Raw genomic sequence first — 13,242 nt, 5'->3', positions numbered from 1 at the left:
GGTATTCCTGAGCAACTTTGAGGGTCCAGCATGAACTGAGCATTTGAGACCTGGGCTGTACGATTCTATAGGACTTGTTTCCTCACACCAGACAACTCCTCCTGCCTTGATGCAGTTCTTTTCAGCTGCATGGGGTAAAGGTACAGGATTCATTTGGGTTCCAGAAATTTCTAAGACTGAGAGATACACCCCTTTTCAAAATGTCCACTCAGTTTTTTTCTCAAAGTTTAAAACAATATGTGATGTAACTTTATTTGAGGAGACATTTTCCTATAGAATCTCAACATCTCCCCTCCCCACAAAACAAACCAACTATTCACAATACATATACACTCACATCATTCTCTTCCCTCTCTTCACTTGCTACATATTTGGGTAAAATCTTAAAGGAAAAAAGCATGGTTGCAAGCAGGGAGAAGCAGAGGACTGGGGCAGGTGAAAACATCACACCTAGCTCCTCAGGGTTGTCTCTGCAGAAGTGGGTCTAACTATTCACTCAGATCACTGTTTACGTTTTCAGTGGCCAGACTGCGGAGTGAATCTTTTTGGTATTGTTTACTGTTTCACAGGTAAGATTCCTCCTGTGCTGTCAGTCTTCTTGCCATACTCTGACCCTTTACTTGAAGGCCCTGTAGAATAACCATTCCCCATTACCATGTTCTTCCTGCTAAAGAAGGCATTGGAGAAAAAGCACAGACCTTTGTGCCTGGCAGTCAGGTGTTCAATTCTTAACTCCATTAGGTACTTTTTTTTTTTTTTTTAATTAAGTGTAAGGGCGCCTGGGTGGCTCAAGTCGGTTGGGTGTCAGACTTTGGCTCAGGTCATGATGTCATGGGTTGTGGGTTCAAGCCCCATGATGGGCTCTGTACTGACAGCTCGGAGGCTGGAGCCTGCTTCAGATTCTGTGCCTCTTTCTCTCTGTGCCCCTCCCCCACTCATGCTCTGTCTCTCAAAAATAAACAAACATGAAAAAAATTAAGAAAATATATTTTTATTAAGTTTACTTATTTATTTTGAGAGAGAGAGAGAAAGCACACGTGCAATTGGGGAGAAGCAGACAGAGAATCCCAAGCAGGCTCCGTGTGCTGTCAGTGCAAAGCCTGACATAGGGCTTGAACCCACAAACTGTGAGATCATGCCCTGAGCCAAAATCAAGAGTCAGACACTTAACAGACTGAGCCACCCAGGCGCCCATTAACTCCATTAGGTATTCTTGCTGTGTGATCTCGGACAGGTTTCTTCATTTTAAATTGCGGCTAATAAATACTTGAGAAAGTAGTTTGAGGTCAAATGAGAGAATTTATGTAATGTGAGCTATACAATACCCAGCACAAAGTATTTGCTCAATAAATAGTGGTAGTTACACTTAGCTTCCTAAAAAGATTCCCAGTGCAAACTCACTCACTCAAACTGCCTCGAGTTCACAGTGAGAATGGCATGTACTTGATAGCTCTGAGGAACTGAACCCAAACACAGGTAAACTCTTAACCATCCACTGAAGTGTAGTATTAGAATCGGTATTCTGTATTTGCTGCAGTGCTAATCAGTGCTAATCATGAGCTGATTTGTTATAAAGGTTATGACTCGTCAAGGGTAGGTATGTTTTTCCTTACCCGTGTCCTTTATCCCTAGTGCCTGCAGTGGTACCTAATACATAGTAGGTGGCCACCCAAATCTGTTAAATGAATTTTTATAGTGAGCACATTGCCGGATTAAATAGGACTGTCTGGTGTGTAAGAAGCATTAACAATGGGCATCTTGATATTCAAGCAGTATATATTGAAGATTTAGCTGTGTTAAAGTATTTTATAACTTCCTGCGTTAGAAGCCTTTCTCATGTATAATTTAACCTTCACAGCAGCCCTATGAGGTAAATAATTGCCGTGTTTGATAAATGAAGAACGTCTCCCATTTCTCCCAGCTCCTCCCACTTGGAGTCCAGTGTACCCTCTGCTCACATTACTCTTCAGAATGAGTGTAGGAGCCTCTTAGCTGATTTAGTTATGCTCAGCCTTATACAGCCTCAGCTTCTTTTAGTGCTTGTGATTTTAAGAAGTATATTTGCTGTGAGGGTAGTCAATCAGCTATTTATTATATTTACAATGCAGTGTGAAACCAGGTGGATAGGGAGCCTACAGCGACTCTTGTGGCTAAGGCTAAGGTGAACCGCTGTACTCAATATTTAGGGGTTCACAGAGAAGTTGCCCAAGAGTCCCTTTCACATAACTTCTGACACATCTCACTAGCATGAGCCCTGCTAAGTGGAAAGCAGTAGATTCTCACAGTCCAGAGATCACAACTGGGATTATAATGATGCAGTAGGCTTTATTTTCCTGCCTTCCACAGCTGCTAGACCCCACACTATCCAGGGCAGATCTTTAGCCATTATCTTTCTAGTGGCCGGCTGCCTACTGAGGCATTGAAGAAAAGTTACCGAGTGATACTTCTGCCATAAATTAGGAGAACAGTGCTCTCTCTGTTCTACCTTAGTGCCTCATTTGACTGTCTGCATTATTGTGGCCAGATGTTTTGCACGGACAATGGTTTGGTGCCTAATATCTGCTCTCACAAAGCCTCAAGAATTGAGAGAGGGGGCTGCCAGGATATCTTCAGGCTAACTAGAAAATTCTGTCGGCGTGAACTCAGTAGCCCAGCTACATCCAGATTGTCAAGGAGGCCTTTATGATAATCCAGCACAATTATTTTACCTTAGAAGAGCCCAGGTTCCACACCTGTAACTTTCATTTAACACAGTCCTGTTCTGGCTTTTCCCCACCCCACCCCAAAACAGGCTAGTGTTTTGTTAAGAGACAGAGGGTTTGCTTGCATGGAAAGGGATTGAGAGAAACTGACCAACATTTCCTGCAGTGTGGTGTGTTTCTGGTCACTGATCTAACCTCTAACCAAATAAGCAAAGTTAGGCATAGTAGACTTGTCTTCCAGTGCTTCCATTGTTCAGAATGTTTTATGTACCTTCATGCCCTCTGCCAGTTTGCTGGAAAAGCTGTTTGCCTTTGCTTTCGGCATTTTTGTCACTCGCCAAGCCCATCCCATCTGCTGTTTCTCATCTGTTCTACTGGTCACTGTAGGAAAATGAAATGGCTCACCATACCATTGTTTGTAATTTAAAGACTCCAAATGTCTTTTTATCAGAAAAGTTTTTCTTCACAAAATTGAAACACCAGTGTTAAAGTTCATACAGAAATGTTAAGCTTCAGGTTCTGCTACGAGAAGTAGCATTGTTTTTCCCGCAGCAAGTCTGTGATAGTTATTTTTCTTAATGAATAAAAAAATATAAAACTATATTATCTTTCTAGAAAGCAAATAGGCAAGCGGGGCTTATAAGTAGCACTACAGTGCCATATGAATTTATACTGTTTTAAAATAAGCTTTGAAGAAGACAAAATGAGATGAGTTATTACATCTCCTCTCCTGTTTCCTACCTCATGAATATTGAAACATTCTGGATCTTCGGACTTTTTGACTATGAGAGCATGAAGAAACATGGTCATTCTGGTGGTGATGTGAAGGGAGTCCAGTGCAAGCCTTCTGTTCACTGCCTGTGCCTTTCATCTCTTTTTAGCAGAATCTACTGCCTCCAAATGTTGACTGTCTGTAGCAAGATGATGTCTGTTATTTTTTTATAAGAGTTTGTGATTATAATCTGACCTTGGGGATGAATTTATCTAAATATTTTTGCCATTGTTCCCCTTTTAAAATATATGTGTTGCAGTGAGCATAAGATGTTACTTATAAGCTGCAACCACTGGATGAAAGTTCCAGAAAGGTCAAAAAGAGCTTTTGTTTGCCTTGTGTTTTCCTATGCAAACTTCCTCTGACTCACTCCTGTCTTACATTGCCCGCTGCAGCCCTCCCTCCCCCCCCCCACCCCGCCCCGCACCTTCCAAACACTCCTACAAAGATGATTGAATAAAACTTAGCTTGCATCACTTTTAATTTGAAGATTGAAGTCTTAAAAAAATAAAAGTACTGTTCATGCCTTTTCTTGAGATTACATGATTTAGCAGTCAGTCAACCTTTGTCATGTCTAACTTTTAAGAGAGTCTAATCATTCATTTACAGTAGTTTGTTTTATCTGGTACATGAGCTTTACACAGATGCTTGTATTGACTACAGTTAAGCATTTTGACTTAAAAACATTAAAATGAGTTCATTGTATGTTTCATGTTATTAAAAAGAATTAAGCAAATCAGGAACTAGATCATTGGTGAAGTGAACACCCATAGTATATGGCTGCATATTCATAATATATCTGTGTTTATAAATTACATTAATAGGTTTTTTGTTTTTGTTTTTGTTTTTTTTTTTTTGAGGCTTCCCATTCTGTGAGTAAAATGGGGCAATGAATGAGAGCCTGTGTTGTGGCTTTGTTGGCAGAGGTTAATGTGAAACAATGCAAATATCTGCTGTAGAGCTCACCTGGTCAGAAAATAAGTGTGTAGCACTTTAGCCTTTCGAGTGTTGCAGCTGATAGAGCCACAGTTCATTCTTTCATAGATTTGTTTTCTGTTGGGCATCATGCTTTTGGTTTTAGTTAATGGCAGTCTGTCAGAATATATTGTACAGTGCCTTAATAGAATCTTATAATAACTAAGGAATCCAAAAAGTATCAGTGATCTTGTGTTGCATTTAAAAATATTTATAATGTATCATTTGGCCTATACAAACATACTGCCTCTGTGACTGTTATGATTATTCTAGGAAAAAGCACTGGGTGGACTCTCCTACATCTGCGAGAGTTCTTACAAGAGAACGGTGCATCTGATTGCATTGGATTAGACAAAGAATGATTCCTCAGGAAATATTTGTATGTTGTAGGCATTATAAATATTGCAGCAAATATCGTTTAAAAACTCACTTCCTAGTGGCTTAGAGGAAATATATATTTAATGATCCAAATTTGGATTTAGAATTGTGACATCCTTTCAGATATGGATATTTATCATTAATCACATGTTTGAATTCTTACTTCTGCTGCTCTGGGCCATCTAATCCAACTTTAAAATGTTAAGGCAAGTCAGATAACTGTAATTAGATACAATTCTTTGCTGCCCTTAAAAAAAGGGTATATAAAACCTGAAATATTCCAGTGTATTCCATTATTATAGTTTTAATAATTTTGTTTTAGAAAAGAAAGTAATGAGAGAAGTTAAGGTGATGCTTGAAGAGTTCTTATCAGTGGAGCAGAGTTTCTGTGAAGGGTTTTCGTGTTGGATGAGTTTATTTAGTTGTTAAAAAAAATTATACTCAGTGTATTCTTGGTAAATTTCAAATTGATTACATGAGAGAGTCCCAGTTTTCCTCAAGAACTCATCAGCAATTCTTCTGTAAAGGAAAGTTGTTATTGCTCCTGGTCCCAGATTTGTGCTCTTTGCACCCCACCAAAGGCAAAAGTGCTATGTACCTATTTTGTGTCCCTGTAATGTTATACATACGCTTAATAAGATCCCAGATTGTATGTAGCAGTGGTCATGTATTTGTTTACTGGATGAATGCTCTTGTGCTCCTGTTGTACTTGTGCACAGAATGGCTCTGATGACTGTTTACTTATGTAATCATCGTGCACGTAATTTAAGAAGAAAGCAACAAAACCAAATCGTGAAATCTTCTGGGAGTCTTATTAGTTCATTCAGATGCTGCTCTTCTTTTTATTTTTATTTTTTGGTAATTTGACAGGAACCCCTTGGTCAAATTGTATCTGTCTCTCTTTATCCCGTTTTCCTATTAGAAAAGGTTGCGATGAAAGATCCTCCGGACTTACTGGACAGGCAGAAATGCCTGGACGCCTTGGCGTCTCTTCGACATGCCAAATGGTTTCAGGTTGGCTCTTTGTTATTATCTTATTGTTATTGTAGCCTTGTGCAGGTTTCATTTGGAACACCTGCCACTTAATGGTTTCTGTGCACATAATGTATAAAATGGGGGCGCTTTCTACCTCATAGGGTTATTTTAGGAGTAAATGAGTTAATTTAGGTAAAATGCAGAGTACAACTTCTATTACAGTTAATGATGTTTAATTATCACATAATCTTTTTTGGCTTAGTACTCTGAATTTCAGATGATGGCTTATAAAATACAAACAGGGATGAGAAAAGCTGAAAGTTAAGATAGATGGTTGCCCAGAATGGGATTACCAGGAGGCTATAAAAGCTATTTTAATAATATGCTTCCTCTTCTTTAAAATCTGCCTTTCTACACTACAATTTTACTACTTTTAATAACTTGATTTTTTGGTTTGCTTGACAACTGATGAATGACTGGATAATTAGTATTCACTTTAAAAAACCTATCCATGTCCCATGTGCTTAAAATAAAGATTGGATTTCAACAGGGATATTGGAATCATTTTGTTTGTTTTAGGCAAGGGCAAACGGATTAAAATCATGTGTAATTGTCCTCCGCATTCTGCGTGATTTGTGCAACAGAGTTCCCACATGGGCACCATTAAAAGGATGGGTAAGTACTTATGGTTAAAACCAAATTCTGTAGCTATAGTCAGATGAAATCCTGTAGAAATTACACGTTACTGTAAAATGGCTGCAGTCTGAGTTAGATGCGCCTTACCTGTTTTTGTTCTAGAAAAAAATTGTACATCTTTTCAGATACTTTTTTACACATATAGCCTGTCTCCTCCTACCTCATCATATTCATGTTACAGAGCCTGAGATATTTTTTCTGACAAGAACGTTCTATGCCTGTTAGAAGAGACTTCTTGCACTTTACTCTGTACTGATGGTTGATTACTGTTCACCTAGTGCCCCTGAAAGCCTCCTTGACTGACACATTTCTCTTTCAGGGCTACTTCCATTTAAAATAAAAATTACCTGATATGTCTTGTATATGGCTCCCTTACCCTCTTTCTCTTTGAGTATAGACATTTAAAAATATGGTTGTTTTAGTAAGTAAAGTCAGGCAAACAGTACAGTTATTACAACTATAGGCATGGTTTATAATGTATTGTGCAAAAACTTATTTCATTTAGAAATTATTATGCTTGACCTAATAAATACCACAGTGAAGAACATTATAAAACAAATAAAGCTCTAATGGATCATTTTAGATTAATCAAGCAATTATTACTCTGACATAGCACATGCGTTTTTAGTTTATTAACTGTGGAGATTTGGTCCTTTGTTTATTCTAATTGTAGTACTTGGGGTAGGCTGTGTGAAGTCTTATTGTGGTTTGATGGCTTCCTAGGTTAAGTAGGAGATAAGTGGGCTGGGTTTAAACATTGATTAGTTATTAGCTATTACTAACTGATACATAAAGCTTGTTAAATCAACTAGATGACCACAGTTTCTTAAGTGATCCTTTCAGGGTAGCCCAAAATGAAGTTTTTGTAACAAAATGTCTTCTATGTTATCTCAAAAATGATTAATTTAAAAACTCTGGTGGGGTAAAAGTTGATAAATCAAGCAGGAAGAGTTAATTGGGCCCTAAATATTAAGTTGACTTTCACTTTTTTGGCCTCCATTGTAGATAGAAATGTCAGCTCACATTTAACTGGAATCCTTTTAACACTTGGTGCATGTACTAATTTGTAATTTAATATCTTCTAGCCACTAGAGCTTATATGTGAAAAGTCTATAGGTACTTGTAATAGACCTTTGGGCGCTGGGGAGGCCTTGAGACGAGTAATGGAGTGTTTGGCATCTGGAATACTACTTCCTGGTAAGGGTTTCAAACTCTGGAGGCAGAAGAATCAGAAAAATTTCATTTTAGTTTATTTTTCTAAATATGTGCTATATTTGTCCTCTGCACAGGAAAATGATGCGTAGGTGTTATTTTGCTTGGAATGTTAGCAACTAGAATGTTTGAATGTTGGGAACATGATATAAAACTCTCTTTCAATAACTGTAATTTTTGTTTTATATGTACTAACATAAAAGGTACTAATAAGATATTGTGTCTGCTATGAATTTGCTTTACCTAGAGTGCTGAATTTCAAATGTAGATGTTTGGTTAAAATGTATGAAGTTCGTTCTGTTTGCAGTCAGGTTTTTAATTTGGAAAAATTAAATTTGGTCTTATTTTATGTATGTAATCCCTTTAAAGATCTGGGATGGTTCATCATGCTGTTTCTAAATTCTCAGAGTAAGACCCAATTTTGTCGTTAGATGCAAGTGACTTCCAGTAAAATAAGGACATTTGAGTGTTAACATATTGAAAATGAGAGTGTCCTTTTTATTCCATTTAATTGAGCAGATTTTTAACCTAGTTCCTCAGCTATTTTTTTTCTTTCCATTCTTTTCTCTCTTTTGTGTTAGTTCATGGAATTCTAAACTCAGTTCTAAATGGTTCTTGTGTCTTTCTTTTGCCCTTGCCAAAGGTGGTCCTGGTCTTCATGATCCTTGTGAGCGAGACCCAACAGATGCTTTGAGCTATATGACCATCCAGCAAAAGGAAGATATTACCCACAGTGCACAGGTAGAAGATGGGGCATGTCACAGTGATCTATTAGAGAGATACCATAACTTTATTTTCTGAAGTGTTCTATTTAAACACTTATTTCTTGTCTGTTACTAGGGTCTTTTGCCATCATAAGGATAGCATTTAATGAATGTCTTTAAATGTCATAAGGGCTTTATGAATGGCCATTAAAATGTGAATAAACATAATCTTTTGTTCTTTAGCATGCACTCAGACTATCAGCCTTTGGCCAGATTTATAAAGTGCTGGAGATGGACCCCCTTCCATCTAGTAAACCTTTTCAGAAATATTCCTGGTCAGTTACTGATAAAGAAGGTGAGTGTTTTACTGGGGTTGGACGTGGGCAGTGGTGATGTTCATGGGATGCATCGCTTGTTAGATCTAAGGGAGTGTTATTGTTAATGCAAGTCATGTATTGCTTTTCTTCCTGACTTTCTTTTCTTTTGTCCCATCAGTGACTTAGCTTGCTATCATTTATTCTTACTAGTGACAAACTCACTTAGCTATGTTGACCAAATTCCAAGCCACTTTACTGCATAGATTTAGGGACCACACTTTGAGAACCCCTGGTCGAAGAAGAAAAGCCGTAAGCTAGGAGGCAATTGTTACCACTGTCACTGACCAGTTCGATCTTTGTCATGCTTGGAAGTGTTGTGTAACTAAGAAAGAGAAAGATATAGAGGAGGAGAAAAAAGTATACTGAAAAATTCAGTACACTATTCCGTTTGACCTAATGTGTCTGAACTCAGAGTTTTGAACCTAATATGGCCTGGGTTCCAGCTAAAACCTCCACTAATTTACTAGCTTTCAGCCTTGAGCAATGGGTTCATCTCTCTCTCTCTGTAGTGTTATTACCTCCACTTTATTGTCTGATGTCAGATTAAAATGCCCAACTCAGTGCCTGGATTATATAGCAGATACTCAAATGTGAATCACTTGTCACCTCATGGTGCCCCAATAGATGTTCCCTCCCCATCCCCCATCTCCTATTATACTAGAAAGTAGGATGCTGGCCACTAGTTGTTCTTCACTTGGGACCCAGCCCATCTCCCACAATGGATATTACTCTAATAATTTTTATAGGACAAAAGTAGTGTAATGGCCCAGTCTGTTTATTTAGACAGCAGAATTCCAGGGGTTAAACGACTTTTCAGGGAGTCCACAAAACCAAAACTGTTTCATAATAGCACCAAGGCTTTTTTTCTTTTTTTCTTTTTTCTTTTTTTTTTGGTCTTTTCCATTCTTTGTCCCATAGTGTGCAGTTTTGCAGAGACTGCATGTGACATGTGATGGCATCATCTCTCTGATGTTTAATGGGATGTTTTTTGTATACTCTTGTATTAAAGTTGTTTTAATTTCTAATATGCTAAATATTGATAGGTATAACCCACAAAACAAAGCTCTTAGAGTGCCCAGTAATTTTTTTTTAGATAAGGGGATCCTGAGACTAAAACTTTGAGAATCACTGCCTTATGCTGTAAACCCCTCAGAGGTAAGGAGTTCTCCAGGTCCTACTGTATAACTTAAAAACCAGTGCTCGAGGGTCACCTGGGTGGCTCAGTCAGTTAAGCATCTGACTCTTGATTGATTTCAGCTCAGGTCGTGATCTCATGGTTTAGGAGATCAAGCCCTGTGAGCTAACGGTGTGGAGCCTGCTTGGGACTCTCTCTCTTGCCTCTCTGTCTCTGCCCCCTTCCCCCTTCATGTGTGCGCTCTCTCTCTCTCTCTCTCTCTCTCTCTCAAAATAAATAAACATTAAGAAAAAACAAAACAAAACAACCAGTGCTCAGTATTTGTGCAATGAAAGACACCTTCCAGTGGGTGCTCACACAGCAGCAAAGAGTTTTTGAAAAGGATTCACATAGCCATGTGACATTAAGCACTGTCTGTGGATTGAATAGAATTTTCAAATATCTTTAGAGATTTTTGTGATTAGTATGGAAAATTTTGTTTGAATTACTGAATTCATAGCAGCTCTTTTGGTTTTGTATTTTTGTCTTTCACTAGGTAGTAAAAGTGTATCTACTGTTATGTGACTTTGTTGGGTTTTTTTCTTTTTTAACTTTAAAGGTCTTTCTCATTAGTTTGGCAACTATTGGTCTGTCAATTTATAGCTTAAAATAGAACCAGACTGTCAAGTGTTTCCACTCAAGCACTATCAGTTACTAGCTGCATGAGCCTGGCAAGTCACTTACCTGTCTGTGCCTTAGCTATAGGAGGAAGGGACCGTGGCCATTGCCTCCAGACCCTTATGGTCTTCTTCCTCATATCTTCATGTTTTTAGCACCTAGCTTCCTGGCATTGGCATTCACACTTTTTTCTTGTAATTCTTGGTGATTTCACGATGCACTCAGACGGTTTTTTCCAAAATTCTGACTTCTTAATTCCTTGATTTCCTCTCCCACAAATGTTTTGTCTTCTACCCTACCTGAGTTATCCATTCTGTGGACATACCCTAGACCTGTCTTCAATAACTGTACCCTCTCCATAATCTTATTTTCAAGAATCCTACTTTCTGACTTCCTCTTATCATCGCTCTGGTACCCTTGCTCCAGTTATTGAGCCTCAGCATTGATTCTGTTGCCTTCTCAGAGTCCTTCACCTTCCTGATGTTCTCTTCTGTCCCTTCTCTGCTTAGATTCAGTGGCACATCATTATGATCACTCCCTAGCACATGCCTTCACTTCCTTGATCCTTTCTTCTTGGCACAGTTCTAACTGGGGAAATCCAACTCTGCCGGAACCAGGCTGTTGAACATCATTGGGGGAAAAATACAGTCACCTTGACTTTTTTCCTTTTAGGTCTATTGCAAATAGACCATTTGTGTATCTGGCAATCCTCCTGTAAGTTCTAGAGTTCTCCAGTTGTCCTAGATGACAGTTTTACACCTTTTCTCATTTCATACTTCCTCTTCCAACACCTCGCTCTCATCTGATGACTTTGTTTCTTCAAAGGACTCATGTACTTTGGATAAACTCCCTTGACTGTGGACAGACTGTCCAGACTCTTAAGACCAATCTTTCTGCTTGTCTACTTTATCCGATCCCCTTTGCCTACAAGTGGACGTTATTCCAATAATTCTCTCTTTTCTTACTAGCATCAACTCTTCCCGTTCTACTGGATCATTTTTATCAGTGTAAAAATTTGCTGTAATATCTCCCATTTGAAAGATGAAACCAAACTCCCTGATTCTGCAGCCCCCTCCAACAGAGTCTTGTTTTCTGTTCCCCTTTATAGGTACTTTTTAAAGGGTGGCCTGTTCTTTTCCCCTTTTCTTCACTTTTAAAAGTTTTTTTTTTTTTTTTTTTTTTTTTTTTTAATGTTTGTTTATTTTTGAGAGAGACAGAGACAGAGTGTGAGCGGGAGGGGCAGAGAGAGAGGGAGACACGGAATCAGAGGCAGGCTCCAGGCTCCGAGCTGTCAGCACAGAGCCCGATGTGGGGCTCGAACTCATGGACCGTGAGATCATGACCTGGGCTGAAGTCAGGTGCCCAACTGACTGAGCCACCCAAGCGCCCCATCTCCTTTTCTTCACTTTTAAAAAACTTATTCTAATCAGGCTCTTTCCCTTCACCGCTCTACCAAAGTCTCTGTTGTTACCTTCATGTTACTATACTCAGCAGTTAGTTTTCAGTCCTCATCTTAGCTGAATTTTTAGCCACAGTTGACACAGATGAGCACTGTTTTTTCTCCCAAATTAATTTTGCTAGGATATTTCATGTATACATAAAGGTATAAAACATATGCCACTTAAAAAATGATTAAAAAAATTATATACAGTCACCACCCTGGTCGAGAAACAATATTGTTAGCTTCTCAGAAAACACCTATTTATCTCTCCACATCACCTCCTTGCCCCATGAACTAACCATTCCTGACTTTTTGATAGTCATTTCCTTGATTTTCTGTATAGCTTTCCCACCTGTATATGCTTTCATAAACAATTTGACATTGCCTATAACTTCATAGAAAGGGAAACAAACTGAATTCTGTGATTGACTTCTTTCTGTCCAGCATTGTTTGGGATAAGTTCATGTTGCTGCATATAGCTATGTTTGCTGATTCTAATAGCTACATAGTTTCCATTATGAATGTACTACAATTTACCCATCTACTTTTGCAGGACATTTGAGGTCTTTTCATTTGTTGGCATCCACCTGCAATGTTGCTGTGAGCATTTTTGTACATGCCTCCTGGGGTGTATATCCAGGAGTTACTGTAGGCTAGGATATGATCTAGTAAATGGTTATATATATCCGTTTACACTTTGACCAGCAGTGTATGAAAAGTTCCTGGTGCCCTATATCCTCAACAGCATTTGTCATTGTCACATACTTTTTCTGACATGAAATACTACTTCTCATTTGATTTGTAGATCATTACTTCCTCTTGGTTCTTCTAGCCACACCGCCCTCTCCTCAGTTATGTTTGTTTTTCCCCACCTTCCTGGTTTCTGAATATTTAAGTGTCCCAGCGTACAGTCCTCAGACTATTTCGTCTCTTCATTTATACCCCCTCTTTAGGCAACCTCATCTAGTCCCTTGTCATGAAATATATATATCTCTACTACCAGCCCTGACCACAGACCCAGATATCCGAAGTCCTCTTTGGTGTCTCCATGGGGAAGTCTAAGAGACACCTCAAACTTAAGATGTCTAAAACTCAAAATTCCTGTCCTTAACCCTGCTTCTAATCTCTTGACATAGTTATCCCCATCCTAGTCGTTGGGAACTCTGTCCCTCTATGTACTCAAATCAGACACCTTCACCCTTGAGTCCTCTTTTTCTT

General features: G+C 38.7%; 1 protein-coding gene across 11 annotated transcripts in view; it reads left to right on the top strand.

Annotated features, from left to right (window-relative positions):
• Positions 1–13,242, top strand: part of LOC122204861 (spermatid perinuclear RNA binding protein) — a 72,824-nt gene that overhangs the window by 15,682 nt on the left and 43,900 nt on the right. For 10 of the 11 annotated variants that reach the window (XR_006195816.1, XR_006195814.1, XR_006195810.1 and 7 more), the window contains exons 5-9: positions 5,750–5,841; positions 6,382–6,477; positions 7,584–7,695; positions 8,354–8,451; positions 8,658–8,769. Coding sequence is in view for 5 of the 11 variants with exons in the window: in XM_042912626.1 (XP_042768560.1) it covers positions 5,750–5,841; positions 6,382–6,477; positions 7,584–7,695; positions 8,354–8,451; positions 8,658–8,769 (510 nt within the window). In the remaining 6 variants the exon portion in view is untranslated. The remainder of the gene's footprint in view (positions 1–5,749; positions 5,842–6,381; positions 6,478–7,583; positions 7,696–8,353; positions 8,452–8,657; positions 8,770–13,242) is intronic. The other variant, XM_042912627.1, reaches the window with a different exon arrangement.

Source organism: Panthera leo, chromosome D4 (assembly GCF_018350215.1).
Source record: "Panthera leo isolate Ple1 chromosome D4, P.leo_Ple1_pat1.1, whole genome shotgun sequence".
In the NCBI taxonomy this organism is placed as follows: domain Eukaryota; kingdom Metazoa; phylum Chordata; class Mammalia; order Carnivora; family Felidae; genus Panthera; species Panthera leo.
This window is presented reverse-complemented; position numbering and strand designations above follow the sequence as displayed.